At 42.7% G+C, this 23,135-nt stretch overlaps 1 protein-coding gene across 1 annotated transcript; it reads left to right on the top strand.

Moving 5' to 3' along the window:
• Window positions 1–2,518: 2,518 nt before the first annotated feature.
• LOC309806741 (salivary lipocalin-like) lies at window positions 2,519–8,038 on the top strand. The gene is given in 9 exon segments (XM_082625702.1): window positions 2,519–2,710; window positions 3,073–3,084; window positions 3,088–3,209; window positions 4,348–4,372; window positions 4,636–4,816; window positions 5,176–5,196; window positions 5,199–5,287; window positions 5,482–5,527; window positions 7,971–8,038. Coding segments are annotated over 9 exon segments (642 nt in total). The 5' UTR covers window positions 2,519–2,614; the 3' UTR covers window positions 8,021–8,038.
• The last annotated feature ends 15,097 nt before the right edge of the window (window positions 8,039–23,135 follow it).

Here is a 23,135-nt window from a genome sequence, read left to right as displayed (position 1 = left end):
ACTGTACCAATTTACATTCCCACCAACAGTGTAGGAGGGTTCCATTTCCTCCATACCCTCTCCATCATTTGTTATTTGTAGACTTTTTGATGATGGCCATTCTGACCGGTGTGAGGTGATACCTTATTGCTGTTTTGCTTTGCATTTCTCTAATAATTAGTGATGTTGAACATCTTTTCATGTGCTTTTGGGCCATCTGTATGTCTTCTTTGGAGAAATGTCTATTTAGATCTTCTGCCCATTTTTTGATTGGGTTGTTTGGTTTTTTTTGATATTGAGCTGCATGAGCTGTTTGTATATTTTGGAGATTAATCCCTTGTTGGTCACATAGTTTGCAAATATTTTCTCCCATTCTGTAAGTTGTCTTTTCGTTTTGTTTATGGTTTCCTTTGCTGTGCAAAAGCTTTTAAGTTTAACTTGGTCCCATTTGTTTATTTTTGTTTTTATTTTCATTACTCTAGGAGGTGGATCCAAAAAGATACTGCTGCGGTTTATGTCAGAGAGTATTTTGCCTATGTCTTCCTCTAAGAGTTTTACAGTGTCTGGTCTTAAATTTAGGTCTTTAATCCATTTTGAGTTTAGTTTTGTGTATGGTGTTAGAGAATGTTCTAATTTCATTCTTTTACATGTAGCCGTCCATATGCCAAACTCTTTACATAAATAATTCCATGAGACCCTTACATTGATGATATGAAGCAGATTTTCTTATTTTTCAAATTAGGTCCAGCCTATGGCAAAATGGTTACATGAATGATTTTTATCTTTGGGGCTCCTTAACCCTTTCCCAAATGGCACAGAATCCAAGACTTATGATTATTCTTCCCACTGCCCAAACTCTCTTCCTGCCTCCCCAAGCCCGGTGGTGTCAGTACCATTGGAATAAACTGGTCCTACTACTGACCAGCAACTGATGTGCTACCAGGAGAGTCCCAGATGGACCTTGGGGTAACCTGGGCCCATGTGTATGTAAGTACTTGCTCAATTTTGATGAGTGAATCTGGAGGTGACAATCACTGTTATCCTTGGGTTTCTTACCTACAGGGAACCCTCATGTTGTAGAAATTTCAAACTAGAAAAGAAGGAAAGGGTTTCTGCTTCCACCCCTACCCCATGTGGGAAGAGAACTCTGGATCCCTTTTGACGGGACTGCCTCTTTCTGGATATTAGGATGGTGTGCCAGACATAGACATGTATTGCTCAGATTCCCTCTTCATGAAAGGACTCATTGTGCGGCCTTGAGGAGTGTGGTTGGCTCACAGCCACCACTGTTAACTGGTTCAGATTGGCCTCAACTCCTGAGCTGAGGTAGTGGTCTTCTTGGGGTGGCCCCATCCAATGACTGTGCAAGACTGTGGTACAAGGTCCCATCCATTTCTGCCTAACGCAGGACTCTTCTCACATGCTCAGAGATCCCTGCTGGGCTGACAAAGACTTTGTCTGATCTGTGTCTTGGTCTGGCAACTCCCCTTCCCTAATCCCATTTCCTCCTTTTTCCTTTCACAAGTGTTACTCCCAGGAAGCCTTTTATACTCGTAAATCTGTCTCAGGATCTGTTTTCCGAAGGACCCAGATGACACAGATGAGATGCTGTTAGCTCCAAGCAACCTTTCATCAGTGAAGAGAATGGATATTTTAGAACTGGATTTGAGCCAATACCAGCAGAATATAATCACCCCGGGTGCTAGGGACCAAGGAGTACTTCCACTGTGGTGCATGAATCAAATAAGCTTTATTTCTTGGTATGCTTCTTGGCACTGACTATGTCTCGCTATTATATAAGATGGCTTGAATGTTCCTACTGGCTTTCTCAATGAGTGATTTGTTCAATTAATTAAGAGTGTGACTATAGACAAGGTCACTAAGTCCGTTTCCAGTCAGCCGTTAGTTTCAATCAAGTTACCTGTTATAAATGGATTGTTATCTGGTCATATATGGACTCCATAAGCCCCTTACCCATGCTGAGTCATGACTTAGGCTAGTTGTTTCTCAGCCTCCTGGAAGACTGTCACCCTTCCCATGGGTCACTTATAAAATGCTCTGTGCAGTATTTTGGTTTTGGTCAAGGAAGTCTTAATGTGGTTGGTGACCAGCTACTTAACTTGCGGCCACAAATGGGAGGGCATAGTTTTTGCTTTTTTGGTATGGAAGCATCTCCTAATTCCTTATTAGAAGAGCAATACTCCTCAAATTATCCATTCATCCATCAAATATTTTTTGACCAAGAGAGAGTTTCTACTTGCCCTTCCCTTGATCAGACTCACAGCTACATCCCTAGTGTCCCATTTTAGGGAAATCTACATGCAGCTTCTTCAGTAGTAACTACCAGCCAGACACACCTGAGGGTCTAAAGCATTACTTATTCCTCTTCCATTTGTCCTTCATGCCAAAGACATCAAGCCTCAACCTGTGTCGTGGAGTCAATAATTGTAGGGGCTCTGGGATCAGTGGGTTCAAATATGGGTTCTCCCACTTCCTGGAGTAAAGGTGGTGTCTTGTGGACAAAAAACTGGACCCAGAACAGATATAAAAACAGAGGCCCTGGGGAGAGGAGCCACCGTCAGGGAAAGACTCACTCCCAGTGACTACAGAGAAGACAGCGCTGTCCCCTGCCAAGATGAAACTGCTGTTGCTGTGTCCGGGGCTGACTCTAGTCAGTGCCCACAAGGAAGGAAACCCTGATGTTGTGAGAAGCAACTTCGATATTTCAAAGGTAGGGGCAGTGGAGAATAGTGACTTTGGATTTTGAGGGGTGGTTTGGAGGATTCTGAAACAAGGTGACCCTCCTGGAGGGCAGCAGTTCCTTGACATATTAGGCAAAAGGGGTGATTTCAGACCTTAGACTAAGGGCAGTTGTGCCATGTTAAAAGACAACAACACTTGAGGACCTCCATTCTCACTAGAGGGACAGTTGAAAGAGTCCTAGGTGTGTGGTGCCAATTGACCTGAGTTCTAATTTCATCTTCACATCACCGTGATGAGTCTTGGCCCACAGGCCAGAGTTCAAGGAGACAAGTGTTCATGTTGTATCTCTTTCCTCTTTTCTCACCCAATCATTTTATTGATTTATTGCAGATTTCAGGGGAGTGATATTCCATTCTCTTGGCCTCAGACGCCGAAGAAAATATAGAAGAAAATGGTAGCATGAGAGTTTTTGTGGAGCACATCCATGCCGTGGAAAATTTTTCTTTGTTCTTTAAATTTCATACAAAGTAAGTGGGTTTTTTGCTTGGGAAAGAAAAAACAGAAGCCTGAATATGGTCTTGGACCTCTACACACACACACACACACACCCGTATACATACATTCTGGGCCTGTATCTAAAATCAGGGTCCATCATCTGGCACTGATTTGGGGTTTGGTGAACCTGTGGCTTTTCTAGATTCAGAGATAAGAATTGGTGACAGGCATGAATTTAAACGGGAATAGAGGAGGTAAGGGGTAGAGGGGTATCAGAATCATAAGTAGTGTGGCAAGACAGCATAGGTTAAGAGCATAGGATTCAGATTCAACAGACTATCTCGTTCTTGAATCTATGCATGTGACCAAGAAAATTCATCTGTTTCTTCCCCAATTTTCCCTAGAGTAAAAGAAGATGATAATAATTGTCTCCAATGTTTTTTTGTGAGGACCAAGTGAGGTTATGTTCGTAAGGCACATATCTAAGAGGCTGGCACATGGTAAGAACCCAGCTAATTCTCTAGACGAGTAGCTATCGTAATAGTAATAGTGGGAAGTAGTGGTAGAGTAATAGTGATAGAAGTAGTTGACTCATTCTCAAAGCACCAAATAAAGTGAATAATGTAAATAAAAGTTCTTTGGAAACTATACCCAAAAATGTTCAACAGTTAATCAGTGGAATCGTAAACTCAAGTTACAGGTAGAGTGTGAAGGAGCCAGCCCCATCAGTATCTCTTGGGCATCAGCTCATTCTGTTTTACAGGGTAAGTGGAGCATGTACTGACATGTCTTTGCTTTCTGACAAAGCAGGAGAGGATGGTGTATATAGTGTTACCTGTAAGTATGCAAAAAAAAAAAAAAAAGGGTCTTTCTAAATTCTACTTCCAACTGCGAGGAATTTGCTAAACCCCAGTATCTTCAGGATCTTGATCGTTTCTGATATGCTTGTTTAGGTAATACAATGGGGCCATCTAATAGCCAATATCCTGAATTTGGGAGAAATGTGTGTGTAAAAGCCAGTGCCTGGCACACAGAACCATTAGGTATAGAAGGCAGTTTGGTCACATGTACCTCCTGCAACAAAAGAAAATTGGCAAAAAAAGTAAATTGGCAGGACAGCTTCTCATTCCTTGCCCACTTTCTGATGATGTCTGATGGCTATTGCCACAGCACATTATTCAAGTTACAGCCCTGGGTATATAATGCAATGGGGCTTATAGAGAAGACAGAGACACACAGTTGGCAGAGACATCTGAGAGAGGGTAGGTGAGTTTCAGGGAGGATGATAGAGGGAAAACTGCTGCTGTGGCTGAATTTTTCTACCCCTAGTGGTCAGTCTACCAGCGTTCCTTAGAAGTTGCCTCATGAATCCCAGAGAGATGCAAATGGAAGGCAGTAGATATCACTCTCTATTTCTTCCAGGATATGCACTTGAATTTGTTTTGTGGGAGAGAATAGGAAGTGAAAGGGTTTCACTTCCTTCCCATGGACCAAAGGAGTTCTGAGCTGTGTTCTGTTTCCTCCACAGATGATGAAGACAATAAATTTCACATACTTCAAATGAACTGTACTGAATATATTACTTTTTATCTCATGAATGTCAACAACAATGAATCATTCCAACTGCTGGAGCTCTACGGTAGAGTATTTTCATGCTGACGCTCACCGTGGGGTGGGGAGACTGGGGAAGGAAGGAAGCCTGGAGACAGAGTGGTCTTCCCAATCTTATCCTGGGACATCTCTCCTCCTCTGAAGATAGATGCTCACCTTTGGGAAAATTTCTCAGGCTCAGTGTTGGGAACATGATGAATCTCTCATCATGCCAGAAAGATATCCTAAAGATGTCAAATTCAAGACAGGTTATTTTTTCATCCCCAAGACTTCTGCCTAAGCACCCAATCAGTACCATTTATTTTCCCATCTGGCTGGAGCCCCGCCCCTCTGATGAGCCTCAGTGACCAATAAAAAAGACAAAGCAGTTACTGTCACTTCCCACAGCCCGAGAACCAGACGTGAGCCCCAAATCAAGAAAAAGTTTGTGAAAATTTACCAAAAATATGGGATTGTTAAGGAAAACATATTTCCACATGTTTCCATATTACCAAAGTCGGTAAGTTGAGCTCTCTCTGGCTTTCTCTGCCTAAATTCCCATTTTACTGAATTGGAATGTTCCTGAAGGGAAAAATCCAAGAGAAGTTAATACCCCAGTCAGTCCCCTTTGTCCTAACCTGGAGAAGCATCTGGTTTCATTCTGGGAAATAAACCAGGGTTGGTATTTGAATGTGCTCTTCTCTGCCTCTGTAGATCACTGTCTCCAGGCCCGAGGGAGTGGAGTGGCCCAGGCCTCCAGGTTGGTGAGCTCTGCTGGAGAGGGGCTGGCTCAGGGATCAGTGCCTCCCAAAAGCATTAGGGTTTTATGTCCAAAGATTACAATAAAAATAATTTGGTAAGGAAGCTTTTTGGGAGAGCTTGAAATTTGGAGTTGGAGGACCTGCATTCAGGATCCACACCTGCTATGAGCTTTTTGAGCAAATGATGTAGCAATTAAAAGGGAAACAATGATGTCTACCTTACAGAGTTACTGTGTGGATATAATGCTGGAGAAAAGGGCTCAGTAATTGATAATGTTGTAAAAATCATGACTTAAAGTTTTAAATGGGAAAAGGGTGTGAGTGTGAAACTCAAATACATTTCTGTGTTCGTGGTCCATCTTCCAAGCCCAGAGGACCATCTCACCCTCCAATTTATGGAAAAATTTTCTTCCTTCAATCTCTTCCTTTCTTCCTGCACATTCTTAACTTCTAATCTGGGAATAGAGTTGTCTGACCTTCCAGTTGTCTTCCAACCTGGAAAATAGACTCTTGAGTTTCCTCATCTGTCTCCTACCTCAGGTTTATTGTGGGGCTTCATTAGCAATTATGGATTACATAAAGGAAGCATTTAATAAAAGATTGCTATGGGGCTTCCCTGGTGGCGCAGTGGTTGAGAATCTGCCTGCTAATTCAGGGGACACGGGTTTGAGCCCTGCTCCGGGAAGATCCCACATGCCGCAGAGCGGCTGGGCCCGTGAACCACAACTACTGAGCCTGCGCGTCTGGAGCCTGTGCTCCACAACAAGAGAGGCCGCGATAGTGAGAGGCCCGCGCACTGCGATGAAGAGTGGTCCCCGCTTGCCACAATTAGAGAAAGCCCCCACACAGAAACGAAGACCCAACACAGCAAAAATAAATAAATTAATTAATAAACTCCTATCCCCAACATCTTAAAAAAAAAAAAAGTTAAAAAAAAAAAAAAGATTGCTATGGCTTTTGCCATTATTCCTCAATTTGTCAAAACTTCTTTAAAACTTCCAATGCTGAGGATGGCAGAAACAAGCCTAAGATCCTTCATTGCTTCTTTTCTTCTTTTCATAGACTCAACTGGGGGAAGGTTAAGATGGGATCAGCAATAGAAAAAAAAAAAAGTCATTTACTTAACACCCTCCCTACCCCTATTCTGGCAAACAGCATGGGTTAGAATGCAGGTTGACAACTATTTCTTCAACATTTTTTTTTTTTTGTAATAGAAATTCTCTTTGTCCTCAGTTCAATCTGAGAAACACTTAATAAGTTTCGGTGTTCTCGTTCTCATCTGCTTATTTAGCACTGGGTGAGTGCCACCTCACTTGGGCTCCAGGATCTTCTCTTCCATGGTCCCCACATCATCTTGCAACAAGTTCTGTGACCTGATTTCCATTACTATCGCACGGGAAGGCATCAACTCTGCATCTTCAGGATCTTCCCTAATTATCTAGGAAGACTCATCAGCTCACCACAAATCAAAGTTACCTGCAAATTTCTAACTCTCTTTGCCATATTCAGGACAACAGTACCATGAATAAGACCTTCCTCTACCTGGTCAATAAATGATTCACCTTTCAGTCATGTGATTTGTCTTTGTTTATGTTAAGAGATGTGGGGTTGACAGGAAGCAAATGAGGGCACTTCCTTGGCCCAGTGTCCATAATCTTCCTCTAGCTTCTCAGAATCTTCCCTGAGTTTCAGGATTCTCCCTCGTCTGCAGTAATTCTCTGTCCCCATGAGTGCTACTTGCCTTTTGATTTGCCCATTTCTTAGTGACCTGGTAAGACAAACTATAAGACTTGCGCTACAAATTGCTCCATCCTAGAATTCTCTTTTTCAGTGGTGGTACTGAGAGAAAGATGCTGCTGGGGCTGATACCAGCTCGATATGTTTCAGAATATGCCCTTATACCCCAGCTTCTCTAACTCATCCATCCTATGAGATGGTCAGTGTCCCTTCTTTCTTTCTTTCTTTTCTTTTCTTTTTTTTTTTTTTGGTATGGCAAATGCTTTTATTTTGTAGAAGCACATCTATGATATCTAAGTTGAAAATTACCATTATAAGATGTTGTTAGTTTCTGAAAGTCTTCATTTTTTAAAATTTTATTGAAGTATAGTTGATTTACAGTTTTGATTTCTGCTGTACAGCAAAGTGATTCAGTTTTACATATATACATTCTTTTTCATATTCTTTTCCATTATGGCTTATTACAGGATATAGAATATAGTTCCGTGTGCTATACAGCAGGACCTTGTTGTTTATCCATTCTATATATAACAGCTTACATCTACTAATCCCAAACTCCCATTCCATCCCTCCCCCAGCCCCCAAACCCCTTGGCAACCACAGGTCTGTTCTCTATGTCTGTGATTCCGTTTCTGTTTCATAGATAGGTTCATTTGTGTCATATTTATTTATTTATTTATTTAATATTTATTTTGTCTGCTCCAGGTCTTCATTGCGGCACATGGGATCTTCGTTGCAGCATGCGGGATCTTTAGTTGCGGCATGTGGACTTCTTAGTTGTGGCATGCAGACTCTTAGTTGCAGCATGCATGTGGGATCTAGTTCCCCGATCAGGGATCGAACCCCTGGCCCCCTGCATTGGGAGCGTGGAGTCTTACCCCTGGACCACCAGAGAAGTCCCTGTGTCATATTTTGGATTGCACATATAAGTGATATCATGATTTATCTTTCTCTTGGTCAGTGTTTTTTCATACTCTTGGAAAACTTCCTTCAACCACTGCTTTTATCTACTGTGAACGTGTTAAATGAGATTCCATGAAATGTGAGCAATACTTATCTGCAGCAATCTATATGTGGTACATTCAGGAGGCATCAAGGAGGCTAAGTGTTATTAACCTCTTCTTTGGGGAGCTTACAGGCTTTGGAGAAAGTGAAGTTAAAGGTCCTCTTCCAGTTATAATCCTTTCCCAACATCAGCTGATAATAAAAACAGTGTAAGAGTTACACATGTTTGTTGGGGCAGAGCAAGACGTGGGTAGGGGTTGTCATGCAGGAAGAATGACTCATTCATTATGGACATGAGGCTTATGTTAACAAGAGAAGGCTTTCTAGGCATCTGACTTTCCCCACATCTTACTCTGCCTACAGATCAGAAGAGTAAGGTAAGTTCAGACTTATTGCTCCTGACTTAAGTGCTCAGTCTGGTTTGCTGAAATATGACAAAAGGCTATGTAGAAAGTCAACCAGTCATGCTAGGATCACCCATTTTTTAAAAGTTTGCATTTAAGGGACAGAGCAGCTGATACCCAGAGGGCATGGCCTAGCATATCCTTGAGAATGCTTAGAACATTAACAACAATAGTAATCAATGCACAAGAGGGCCACATTGATGATGGGAAATGGCTGGAGAGTGCCACGTGTCAGGAAACTACAGCCAATCGGGAGGCACAAAAAGACCCTCAGGAGTTCCCAGATCAAGTTGGCAGATGAGCTCACACTGAAACCTATACCTCAACCCCAAACATTTTATGCAAATGAGGCATGAAATGTTAAGGACACTCAAAAGCAAGGAGTGAAGATCTCTGTGGATCAGAAACAGAGCAGTCCTTTTCAAGAGGAACAAAAAGAAAAAACAGGAACGATGTGGGTAAACAGGCCAGAGCAGCATCGTCCTCTGGGTTTGGGGTCCGGGGACAGATCTGGATCACCCATGCAGGGTTGGGGCCAATCACGTGGGGCTGCAGACTGAAGATGCGGACCTCTGAGAAGCAGGGGCTGAGCCTGAATGAATTTAGGACAGTTCCTCTCCCTCACCTGGAGTCACAGAGAGAAGCTGACTGCAAAGGAGGCACCACCACCTCTTTCTTTCATTTGAAAAAGAAAAGAGCAGTCCCTGCTCTCCTGGAATCGGCCGGACTCCCATCATGAGGCTTCAAGGTTATCACCAGCTGGCCTGATGCTCACAGCTAGGCCAGGTTATTCTGTTGGACATAAACAATCTCCTGAAACATCAACACAGACAAGGTCACTCAGAGATCATTAAAAAAAGATCATTGTGCAATCCAGAAACGCCCCCCTCTTGGGTAAAATGAGTCACTACTACTTTTCTACTAATTACAGCTTTATCCTCATGCTGGTCTTCTCTTCCTATAGATGAGATTTACTGAGATATGCATTCATAGACTTGCCCCTGCTTTCTGACAGCACCCAATCTAGAGCTTCCTTAGATCCTCCCCCAAACCTGCAGTAGGTCCTTCCTAACATGCTCCTACTGAGACACCCATGGTTCCCCATGGTGAGCGTTCTTCCTAGCTGCAGTAATAAACCCAATTTTTCAATTACATGTATGTTCCTGGTGGTCTTTGGCTGAAGAGTATTAACATTTTTAGGACTTGAACCCAGGCCCACTTCATGCATGTGCCGCCCAGAATTCTGGGAAGCACCAAGCTAAATCACAAATGCAAGGCCTGGTTTAATGCTGTGCACTTAAGTAGCACACAGGATGCCCCCACGGCTTTTGGCCTGAGCAATTGGAAGGATGGAATTGCCATTTACTCCAGTTACCTAGAGGAGCCAGTTTAGTGGGGAAGGATAAAAAAAATCTCTGTTTCAGACATTTAATTTGTTTATCTAGCTAGGCTACTATTAAAAAAGAGAGACCCAGGCTTCCCTTGTGGCGCAGTGGCTGAGAGTCTGCTTGCCGATGCAAGGGACACGGGTTCATGCCCCGGTCCGGGAAGATCCCACATGCCGTGGAGCGGCTGGGCCCGTGAGCCATGGCCGCTGAGCCTGCGCGTCTGGAGCCTGTGCTCCACAACGGGAGAGGCCACAGCAGTGAGAGGCCTGCATACCGCAAAAAAAAAAAAAAAAAAAAAAGAGACCCAACCATAATTTAGTATGGGTTAGTGAAGATAGAATTAATTTCATTACTTAATAATAGATTTCATTATCAGTAACATAAATGTGAATTTTCTTCAGCAAGTTAAAAGGAAATGTACTAGATCTATATTAACATTGTTAGATCTCAAAAACAAATTGTAAGATGAAAAAAGCCAGTTGTTGAATGATATGTGCAGTATGACACCATTTATATAACTTAAAAAAATTTATTTACTTATTTTATTTTTGGCTGCATTGGCTCTTTGTTGCTGTATGTGGGCTTTCTCTAGTTGCGGCGAGAGGGGGCTACTCTTTGTTGCAGTACGTGGGCTTCTCATTGCGGTGTCTTCTCTTGTTGCAGAGCACAGGCTCTAGGCACTCGGGCTTCAGTAGTTGTGGCACGTGGGCTCAGTAGTTGTGGCTCATGGGCTCTAGAGCGCAGGCTCAGTAGTTGTGCCGCACGGGCTTAGTTGCTCCGCGGCATGTGGGATCTTCCCGGTCCAGGGCTCAAACTGGTGTTCCCTGCACTGGCAGGCGGATTCTTAACCACTGTGCCACCAGGGAAGTCCCATATATAACTTTATAATAACACACAGAACAATGCAATACATTATTTATGGATTTCTATTATATGTAAGATAACACAGCGCTTCCTATAATGTGCATACGAATCACCAGAGGAACTTGTTAAACAGCAGGCTCTGATTTAGCAGGTCTGGGGTGGGGCCTGAGATTCCAACTTCTAACAAGCTCCCAGAGATGCCAGTGCTACGCCGCCTTGGGAGAGGGGAGACGCAGGTAAAGTGAAACTGTTCTTACTTTCTTCAATTATTTTGCTCTATCTGGGCGCTAGAACCTCTCTGTTGTACTTCCGGACACTCATAAAGGTATTCATGTCCATGAGTGGTTGTTAAAATAGGTGTGTCGGTGGGGTTATGAGGGCTGGCATCTCCTATTCCACCATCTTGCTAATGTCAACCCTGTCAAATCTGTTATCATTTTACCCAAAAGACAGAAAGACATTGAGTTTTCGAAACATTTTTATTTTTATTTTTATTTTTATTTTTCTAGAATATCTGCAGAAATCAGGGATCAAATGAAAATTACGGTGGAATTGTTACTGATTTGGGTCCTCGGACTCTTTAATCAATAGAAATTGGTAAGAAGCCAGATGAGGAATTCAAGCAAGGCTTTACTGGGTCTCGTGCTTGCTGCAACATGAGGGAGTGAAAACAAGAAACAGGTGGCCCTGTTTTCTCCCGGAGAGGGGACGAGCTTATTCCTTAAATAGGATAACAACAGGGGCAGGTCTGCAGGTTGAGCAGGAGGGGCGGCTTGGGTGGTCCGCCCACCCCCGTGGTGGTGCTGTGTGCAGGGATCACGTGTGGTACCCTGCTTTTGCTCTTAGCACTTCAGAAATGGCAGGCTGTTTGTGGTTTTTTTGTATCTTATTGTTCGTAATTACCCTGACTGTGCACGTGTGCAGCTATTTTCAGCCCCTTATCGTTGCTTTGTATTCTGTTGTGGGAGGAGACGTTTGTCCAGGTGCAAGCACTGCAGCGAAGGGTGCCAGGTCCCAGCCCATCTTGGAATCAGCCATCATTGGGAGCTCTACGGCTTCCTGGTACACTTTGCTCAGGGATGGAGGGCCAAGCTCACAGCCAAGTCCCGTAGGGCAGGGGTCCTCAACCCCCTGGCCAGGCCGTAGACCGGTACCAGTCCTCGGCCTGTTAGGAGCCAGGCTGCACAGCAGGAGGTGAGCGGCAGGTGAGTGAGCGAAGCTTCATCTGCCGCTCCGCATCGCTCCCATTACCGCCTGAACCATCCCCCCTGCCCCGTCCGTGGAAAAATTGCCTTCCACGAAACCAGTCCCTGTTACCAAAAAGGTTGGGGACCGCAGCCATAGGGGATTTTTCAGTCATGATATTGAAATCCTAAATTGTGTTTTTATTAGTTCCTTATCACCCTACTACCACCTCACTGCCCATGAACACATTCTTAGGGCCTGAAAACAAATTGAGTCGATTAAAGGAAGGGAAATAAGTCTACTGCAAAGAGCACCACAAAGTAATATTCCAAATGCAGGCAAGGGTGAGGTAGGATTGCACAGCAGATCGTATGTGCTACACTCCCTTCCAAGAGTTAAAAATTTATGTTAGGAAACAGCTGCTGTATCAAAGATACAGTTAGGAAGCTCTATTCTTGGCATCCAGCTGGACAGGAGAAATGGGTCCTATATTAGTTTCTGCTGCAACAAATAACCACAAATTTGATGGCTTCAAACAGCACAAGTTTATTATATTACAGTTTTGGAGGTCAGAAATCTGACACGGGGCTCCCTGGACCAAAACCAAGTGAGCCCAGTGTCTATAAATGTATTCAGATCATCTTCTGTGCCTTTTCTTAGAGTTTTAAAGTTCTCTCCTTGGTGATCTTCTGGTGTATTCTCAGTTGTTAATTCCTATATACTTTCACAGGTTTTTTGTTGTTTATTTTTTGTGTTTTTTTGTTTTGTTTTGTTTTTGCGGTACGCGGGCCTCTCACTGTTGTGGCCTCTCCCATTGCGGAGCACAGGCTCCAGACGTGCAGGCTCAGCGGCCATGGCTCACGGGCCCAGCCGCTCCGCGGCATGTGGGATCTTCCTGGACCAGGGCACGAACCCGTGTCCCCTGCATCGGCAGGTGGACTCTCAACCACTGCGCCACCAGGGAAGCCCAATTTTTTTGTTTTTTTGACTATTAGTTATTATCATGAGTTTTTGCTGGTATAGAGAAATGTTATTGAGTTTTATAAGTTGATCTCTCTAGCAACCTTGATGAAATTTTTCATTAGTTATAATAAAATTAGTCCTAATACTTTGTGGATTCTGTTGGCTTTATAGGTGCCTATATATGACCATATTATCTGCAAGTAATGTCAGTGTATCTCTTCCAATCCTTACACTTCTCTTTTTTTTCCTCTCTTCTTATAACTTCAGCCAGAACCTCCAGGAATACTTTTAACTATTGAAACCATATTTTCTATACCAGGGGTTGGCAAACTATGGCCCACAGGCCAAATTCAGCTCCCTGCCTATTTGTGTATAGACCCTGAGCCAAGAACATTTGCAATTAATGTTAAAAACACTAATTTTTAACCCCAGTTAAGCAAAATGTTATTCTAAAACAGAATTGTATTCTTCTCATTAATAGGCCTGTGTTTTTTTTTAATTGTCCTCAATATTATATTTTGAATTTTATCAGAAAATTTGGAAATGTGTTTTCTCTATTACTATATTAGTATCTACATAATATCTTCAATTCTGCCTCTTGGCATGCAAAGTGTAAAATATTTACTATCTGGCCCTTAGAGAAAAAGTTTGCTGATTCCCTTTTCTACATCCTGCTCTTTCCCCGACTGTTATTTATAATAGTTATTTGTACTGCATTTTCTCCCAAATAAACAAGTTCATCAAATTGAACCCCTCAGAATGCCTTCAATTAAATGGGCATGAAATTATAGGATTGTGGATTAAGGAGATATTTTTAAGTTGTTCTGTTACCGCTCCCCTTTAAATATTATGAATAACTTAAACCTGAATGGAGGGAATTTAGATAAATGTCAAATAAACTTCCAGAGTAAATATCAAACTAGGACACCCTGAGGTTATTTGGGGGTTTCAGAGACAATGATGAAGACTCCAAATCTCTATTCTTGGCTTAGGGGACTTTGTCACTTGATTCTCGTGTCCTAGGACAGACCTTTAGTTGAAATTGTCTGCTCCTGGGGGCAGCCCCATCAGGATGCTAGCTGTTGTTCTTAAAATCTGGCATTTCAGAAACATTGTTTTGTTGGTTTCAAATATGTATGATGGATCTATTTTGGTAATAGTAGACAATCACTGGCTAACCACTTGGTAAAGAAAGACAGAGAATGGAGTGCCGGGTTGTTCAGGAGAGCCTGGCCCCGGAAGCAAGGTCTGGTCAGCAGTGCTGACGTGGATTATCCAGCTGCCAGGGTTCTGCCTGCTGCCTCACGGCCTTCTGGCCTCTCTGGGTCACCTCACACAGAGGACTCCTCCAAACCCCAAATATAAGTAGCACTCTTTCCCCACCTTTCCTGACTGGCCTCTCATATTTATTTGTTATTGCCTGTACCCACTCCCTCTAGAATGTAAATGCAACGAAGTCAAGGAGTTTGTTTTATTTTTTTTTTTTTTTTTTTATTTTTTTTTTTTTTTGCGGTATGCGGGCCTCTCACTGTTGTGGCCTCTCCCGTTGCGGAGCACAGGCTCCGGATGCGCAGGCTCAGCGGCCATGGCTCACGGGCCCAGCCGCTCCGCGGCATATGGGATCCTCCCGGACCGGGGCACGAACCCGTATCCCCTGCATCGGCAGGCGGACTCTCAACCACTGCGCCACCAGGGAGGCCCAAGGAGTTTGTTTTATTCACTGCAGTATCCAACAGCTGAAACAGCACTTAGCATGACACAGGCACGCCATGTTTGTTCCTCAGTGAGTGGCCTTCCTGACCTACACGGGAAGGATTAGAGAACCCATCCTCTTTCTCCCTTGTCCTGATATTTTCCCAAGTGTGTCTCAGCTCACACCAAAGAATGTGGGGCCTGTAGCATTTTTCCCATTGGTGAAATTGGAGACATGGGAACTCTAAGGAGATTGCTTCAGAAAATCTCTTCATAAAACACTGGGCTCTGGGAACGGGGCCTAGTTGTCTCTCTCTCTCACACACACACACACACACACAGCAGGTTTAGCAGTCAACCTCTGAGAGAAGAGCAGGGAATCCATGACGCTTCTTCCCCGCCTCCTACAACCCGGCCATCGTGCTACTCCCATTCCATTTCTGTCCAGCCTCCTGGGGGTCTTGAAAAAAACTGAGATTCAAGAAGTTACTGACATGGTAGGTACAAGAATTGTCCAGATGGAGGGAGATGGATGTTTCTGGAATGTGACCCAGTCTTCTGAGTTGAGCCTGGGTGGGCTGAAGGCACTAGAGGTCTCTGTATATACAGATAAAAATGGAAGAGCAGATTTGCAGGGTTCAGATGAAAAGGAGGGACTGTGTGTGGGAAGCTCAGGAGACAACCTTTGCCTGTGCTTTACTGTTTTACATTCCCTCAAATCAGTTTCACTAATTTGACTCAGACTCTTGTAGATAAGTGAGTCTCAGCTCAACAAAAACAAAGAAATTACTACATTAGTGGTCATCTTGTATTATACATATATTGCTATACCTCTTCCGCAAACTGACAGCTATGTCCACATCTCCACATTCCTTTAAGGCCAGGAAAAAATATGTAGAAAGCTTCCCCCCACCTGCTTGCAATACTCCTTCACTGTACTTTTTCATCTCAGCTCTAAAGCAAGGAACATAATACAAATCCACTTATGTCTTCCCTATCTGTAAAAGGGGAATAATAATCATCATAATACCTAAATAATAGATTATTGTGAAGATTAAATTAGTTAATATTGCAAAGCATTTGGAATAGGGCTGGACACACAGTAGGTACTATCTAATGTGTTGGCTGTTATTATTCTTTTAATACATTTCTTGATTCAGTTTGCTAATAATTGTAATTTTTGTATCTCCATAATTGAGATTCATCCATAGTGTATTTTTATTGAATGATTCTTATCAGATTTTGGTTTTACGATAATGCTAACTTCATAAAATATATAAGGGAGTTTTCCACCTGCAAATGATTCAAATAGCTTTGGGAGGATTTGTTCTTTAGAGACTATCATTAAATTACAAAAAATGTATCTGTAAAACCATTGGGCCATCATCTTTGGTAACTGGTTTCTTCTAGTTTTCTATTCCTCTAGGGCTGTGATATTTGTGTCGTCCACCAAAGATTTATGTTTCTTCTAGGCACACGGAAATTAGATCTGGCCTTGTGCCTTGCTTTAATCAGTGAAAGTGAGCGGAAGTTCCATATGTCCCCGGCATCAAGATTTTTTTAAAGCTCCCCAGGTGATTCAAAGGTGCAGCCAAAGCTGAAAAGGTGCTTATGTAAGGATGGAATGAGTTGGTTCCGCCACGTATCTCTAAACTAGAATTCTAGAACAGGAGCCGCGGAGACCTCAATGCTCTGCAGATGCAGGCCTGCCGGCCCGGGAGGTAAACAATAGGAAAGGAAATTGCAGATTGTCCCCTTCGGATTCTCCCGGTGCCCAGAGGAGCCCCAGAGAATGGCTTAGGTCCCCTCACAGGTGGCCTCCCGAAAACCGGTGGTTCAGGCTTGTCTCCACGCAGCTTAGAGAGATGCAGCCAGCGGCGGGCCCCTGGGGTGCGCAGAGGCGAGGAGCCTGGCGCGGCGCGCCGAGGACATTTGCGGGAGGCCTGGCGCCGCCTGGTGGCCGATTGCGCGCATCTCAGCCGCCGCCGCCTGCGCGCTGCTCTGAAAGAGCCCGGTGTCCTAGGGCCCGGGCAGGGTCCGGCGCGAAGAGGCCACGCGCCACTTTGGGAGGCCTCTACCGGAAAGCCTGGGGCCAGGGGCTCATGCTGAGGTCCCTCGGACTCTCTGAGAGCCGGAGAAACTAAGTCGATGCGGAGCATGGAGGGGAAGGCCACCCAAGAGGGCCGTGGGTTGACAGGGAAGTATGAGGCTGGTACAGAATCCTTTTAGAACCTGGGTGTCTAGAATCCCCTAGACCTCTCAACACAGGAGTTGCAGAGCTTAGAATTAGGGCCTGCAGGGGCCCTGTGTTGGCAGAACCTACAGCGAGTGGGTGGTTGGTTGTTCTCTGCTGCCTGCGGGTTAGCGGTAACCCCCGGAAGTGTTTGGGAACCAGAAATTTTGCCTATCAGAGCCCAGGGCCCCCCTAGGTATGTTCTGAGGCCCCGCCTCAGAACCAGGGCCTGGTGGGGAACTAGCATCGCACTGGAAGCGAGTGAATTTGGAGTCTTCATTTACCCAGGGACCCCAATGCCTTTAGGATCTAAGGAAGCACCCACCCACAATAGCCTTCCAGCCTCCTCTCTGAGGCTTGTGAGTCAGGACAGTGTGGGGAAGTCATTAGTTTTGTCCTCCAAATATAGGCATTTCCCACTTAACATCAGAAATGAAAATCAGGTTCGTGAAATCAGAGGTTCTGTGTGAAAATGCTAACTGGAAAGTTATTTCCTATTTTTAATAATAGCTTTCTTGAGGTATAGTTGACAGCCAACTGCACATATTTAAAGTACAAAATTTGATGCTTTTACACAGACGTTCCCATGAAACCATCACCGCAGTCAAGATAGTGAATATCTCCATCGTCCTCAAAAGTTTTCTCTGTCCCGTTGTAATCCTTTCCTCCCACTGTGCCACCCAAGCCCCCCGGCAACCACCGGTCCCCTTTCTGTCTCTAGAGTTTGTGTCTTCTAGAGATTTATATAAATGCAGTCATCGGTATGTACTTTTTTGTTGTTCTACTTTCACTTGGCATAATTATTTTGAGATTCATTTACATTGTGTTTATTAATAGTCTGTTCTTTTTTTAATGCTGAATAACGTTCTGTTGGATGGATATACCACAATTTGTTTACCCATTCATCAGTTGATGGAGATTTGGGTTGTTTCCTAGTTCTTGGCTATTACAAGTAACTACTATGAACATTCATTTACAAATCCCTTTATGGACATATGTTTACATTTCTCTTGGGTTATACCTAGGAGTGGAATGGCTGGGTCATAGAGTAGGTGTATGTTTAATTTTTGTAAGAAGCTGACAGATTTTTCTAGAGTGGTCATACCATTTTACATTTTCATCAGCAGGATATGAGAGTTCCAGTTCCTCCATATCCTCACCAACAGTTGGAATTTTAAGTAGAAAAAAATTGTAGTGTGTTACACAGAGCCCAAAACTTCCCAACAGTTTCCTAAAATCCAGGTAAGACACATTAAGTGCTTATATGAAATAAACAGTAAACTGTAATGTTGGGAATGAAAAGCTTAAAACATTGCTATTTCATCACCAAAAACTAACAGGGTTGCCTTGTGTTCACCTAAGCCTGCTTTTCTTAGAATATGAGATGCATATCACTTTTGTTGATGATCCTAAAGTTCTACCAGTTGTATGTGGAATACAATTCAAGCTTTTTCTGGATTGTTAAAAATGTTGCACTATATTTTTTTAATGTAAACATAAGTTTTCCCCCAAAGAACTGCCAAAAAAGCCATTATATTGAGAGAGACAAATATTCCATAAGGATTTGGGTATTAAAAACCAGAAGACTGGGAGAACATTCTGTAGCATATGTCTTTATTTCTGCTTTTCCCCTGGGGCACACGGTAGGTTTGCTCTCTCCACCCACACCCCGCCCTGGGAGTTGAGTGTGAACATGTGACTTGTTTGACCAGTAACATGTTAGTAGAAGTGATGTGTGTCATTCCTTGGCAGGAGTTTTGAGAGCCAGTGTGCAATTTATCCATCTCTCCCTTTGTCACATTGCCAGCACCCCATGGCTACTCCATCTACCTGGTCCCAGAGAATGATGGTCCAAAGTCTGGAGTCCTCAGCCATCTTGTGATGGGTGGTTTGGTTTGAAAGATAAACCTTTATGGTGGTAAGCCACTGAAATTTGAAGGTTGTTACCACAATATAACATGACTATCCTGCCGAATACATGGAGTCAATTTTGGACACTAAGCAAAATTCCTCTAGGTTTTCAAGTTTATTGCCACAGAGTTATACCTAATATTCTCATGTATACATCTCATCTCTTCTAATTATGTTGTGAGGTATGTTGCCTTTCTCATTCTCAATCATATTTTTACTGAATATCTGCATCAATCTTGCCAGGGATTTTTATACTTTACTGCTCTTTTCAGAGAGCCAGTTTTGGGTTCTATTTGTTCAACTTTGTTTTTTCTAATCCATCAATTTCAACTTTTATATAAAGGGAAGAGTCTCTCATGGTAGTTAATATCATGAACTCAAATCCTGACTCTCCAGGACTGAATCACAGCTTTGTCAGAGTCTAGATATGTGATCTTGAGCAAGCTTCCTATTCCCTGTGCTTGTTTTCTCATCTGTAAAATAGGATTATGAAAGTACTTACCTCATTTGGTTTTTGTAAGGATTAACACATGTAAAACAGTGCCTAGCACTTGTATATGTTCAATGGTATTACTGTTTCTCTTTGTTTTGTTCTCTTGTTCATCTTGGAAAGATGGATCAGAGATGCCCTTTGGCACCACCTCTGCCGCCAGCCATCCAGACTGGTACCAGGGTAGGGGTAGGGGAGGCAGTGAGAAGTGGCAAGTGTCTGGATGTCCGTTCACAGTTTCGGAGGGCCAACTGTGCTATGTCATTTTATATAAGGGACTTGAGCAAATGCAGGGGATCCTGGAACGGAACGAATTCCCCCTGCAGATACTGAGAGATAACTATTTTTGTTTTTTGTTTTTTAAATTTATTTTATTGAAATATAGTTGATTTACAATGTTGTATTAATTTCTACTGTATAGCAAAGTGATTCAGTTATATATATACATTCTTTTTCATACTCTTTTCCATTATGGTTTATCACAGGATATTGAATATAGTTCCCTGTGCTATACAGTAGGATCTTGTTGTTTATCCATTCTATGTATGATAGTTTGCATCTGATAATCCCAAGCTTCTACTCCAGCCCTCCTCCACCCCCCTCCCCCTTGGTGACCACAAGTCTCCTCTATGTCTCTGAGTTTGTTTCTGTTTTGTAGATAAGTTCATTTGTGTCATATTTTAGGGTCCACATATAAGTGATATCATATGATATTTGCCTTTCTCTGTCTGACTTAGTTCATTAGTATGATCATCTCTAGGTCCATTCATATTGCTACAAATGACATTATTTCATTCTTTTCTACGGCTGAGTAGTATTCCATTGTATTGATATATATGTACTACATCTTCTTTATCCATTCATCTGTTGATGGACATTTAGGTTGCTTCCATGTCTTGGCTATTGTAAATAGTGCTGCTATGAACATTGGAGTGTGTGTATCTTTTCAAATTATAGTTTTCTCTGGATATATGCCCAAGAGTGGGATTGCAAGATCATATGGCAACTCTATTTTTAGTTTTTTGGGGAACCTCAATACTGTTTTCCATAGTGGCTGCACCAATTTACATTCCCACCAACAGTGTAGGAGTGTACCCTTTTCTCCATACCCTCTTCAGCATTTGTTATTTGTGGACTTTTTAATGATGGCCATTCTGACCAGTGTGAAGTGGTACCTCATTGTAGTTTTGATTTGCATTTCTCTAATTAGTGATGTTGAGCATCTTTTCATGTGCCTGTTGGCCATCTGTATGTCTTCTTTGGAGAAATTTAGGTCCCCTGCCCATTTTTCGATTGGGTTGTTTGTTTCTTATTGAGTTGTATGAGCTGTTTGTATATTTTGGAAATTAAACTCTTGTCAGTCGCATCATTTGCAAATATTTTCTAGCCGTTCATAAGTTTTTTGTTTCGTTTATTGTTTTGTTTGCTGCACAAAAGCTTATAAGTTTGATTAGGACCCATTTGTTTATTTTTGCTTTTATTTCTACTGCCTTGGGAGACTGACCTAAGAAAACATTGGTACAATTTAGGTCAGAGAACGTTTTGCCTATGTTCTAAAAGTTTTATGGTGTTGTGTCTTACAGTTAAGTCTTTAAGCCATCTTGAGTTTATTTTTGTGTATGGTGTGAGGGAGTGTTCTAACTTCATTGATTTACATGCAGCTGTCCAGCTTTCCCAACACCACTTGCTGAGGAGACTCTCTTTTCTCCATTGTATACTCTTGCCTCCTTTGTTGAAGATTAATTGACCATAGGTGTGTAGGTTTATTTCTGGGCTCCCTATTCTGTTCCATCGATTCTTATGTCTGTTTTTGTGCCAATACCATGCTGTTTTGATTACTATAGCTTTGTAGTATTGTCTGAAGTCTGTGAGGGCTCTGCCTCCAGCTTTGTTCTTTTTCCAAGTTGTTTGGCAATTTTTGGTCTTTTATGGTTCCATACAAATTTTAGGATTCTTTATTCTAGTTCTGTGAAAAATTATTTTGAAAGAGAGCCAACAGGATTTCATGATGGATGGGACACATAGTGTGAGGGAAAGAGGAGAAAGAATGATATTCTAATAAGAATGTTAGATTTTTCAACCCAAGTGACAGGAAAAGTTGAGTTGACACTAGTTGAAAACCACAGGAGTTACAGGCTTAGGAGAGAAGATCAGTTCAGATTTAGATAAGTTTGAGATGCCTATTGGACATCCAAGTGCCAATGGTGATCCACTATCTTTGCAATGCTGGTCAAGAAACAGACATGTCCTCTACCCTAGAGAGGGACATTATCTGTCTTCCCAGGCTGTTTGCCACACAAACGTCACAAGATATAAAGAAATGCTATTAAGGATTACCTTCCCAATGATATCCACCCCTGGTTTCTATATTGTCTGGCTTCTGGCAAGGTTTCCTATGAATATACCATTGAGTCAGCCATTATGATTAGTTAAGCCAACAGGAGCTTACACCAGATCCATTTAATTTGTATTCTATGCAGAATTAGACCTGCTGGTCACCCTGAAATATTGACCTCAGCTATGTCCCCCAAGGTTCCAGCTGAACAAAGTTCAACTATCAGTGCCTACCTTAGAAAGCCAAGTGGCTTTCTCCTTAAGGTTCTGTATTACCCAAAACATTAATCCAAGTGGGGCAGGATGTATTAGCAATTGCACAGATAGTGTCCTTGGAAAGTTTACAGTTTGGGTAGGGGAGAGGGCCTCTGAAGTAGGATCTATCAATACATCACTTGGAAAGGTTGACAGTAGTTACCAGTCAACTGGTAAGCCTTCAAGTTCCCAATTATGTCCATTCGGGGGGTCTGCCTAAGGACAGTCAGTCTAGTTTGTTCCCTGACACCAGCTGGCTTGTATCTATCCACCTCAGAGTGCTCAGAACCATCTGGCTGAGGATGGCAGAGTCAGCCCGTTGAATTTCTTGCGACAGTTTGGGAGAAATATATCATGGGTTTTCCTCCTATAGGAAGGCTCTGGGCAGGTTCACCTCCCAGGTGTTTCTTTTGTTACTGAATAAATCAGGTGGATTGGGTCCCACCGCTCGCCACTTACAAAATAAATTACATACTTACGAATGGTGGAAGAAAAAGGTGCCTTTAATCAGAATGCCAGCAATCTGGGGAGATGGTGGACTCAGCGTACCCCCAAAACCCCCTCTGAAGATTCTGCTCAGCCATGAAACTTTTTTTTTAACATCTTTATTGGAGTATAATTGCTTTACAATGGTGTGTTAGTTTCTCTGCATAACAAAGTGAATCAGCTATACGTGTACATATTCCCCATACCTCCTCCCTCTTCCGTCTCCCTCCCACCCTCCGTATCCCACCCCTCTAGGTGGACACAAAGCACCAAGCTGATCTCCCTGTGCTATGCGGCTGCTTCCAGCTAGCTATCTATTGTACATTTTGTAATGTATATATGTCCATGTCACTCTCTCACTTCGTCCAGCTTACTCTTCCCCTCCCTGTGACCTCAAGTCCATTCTCTAAGTCTGTGTCTTTATTCCTGTCCTGCCCCTAGGTGCTTCAGAACCTTTTTTTTTTTTAAGATTCCATATATATGTGTTAGCATACAGTATTTGTTTTTCTCTTTCTGTTCTGACATACTTCACTCTGTATGACAGAGTCTAGGTCCATCCACCTCACTACAAATAACTCAGTTTCATTTCTTTTTATGGCTGAGTAATATTCCATTGTATATATGTGCCACATCTTCTTTATCCATTCATCTGTCAGTGGA

Source organism: Mesoplodon mirus, assembly GCF_964341445.2.
Source record: "Mesoplodon mirus genome assembly, chromosome: 1".
NCBI lineage: Eukaryota > Metazoa > Chordata > Mammalia > Artiodactyla > Ziphiidae > Mesoplodon > Mesoplodon mirus.
Note: the sequence above shows the minus strand (reverse complement) of the source record. Positions and strands in the feature narration are given on the sequence as shown.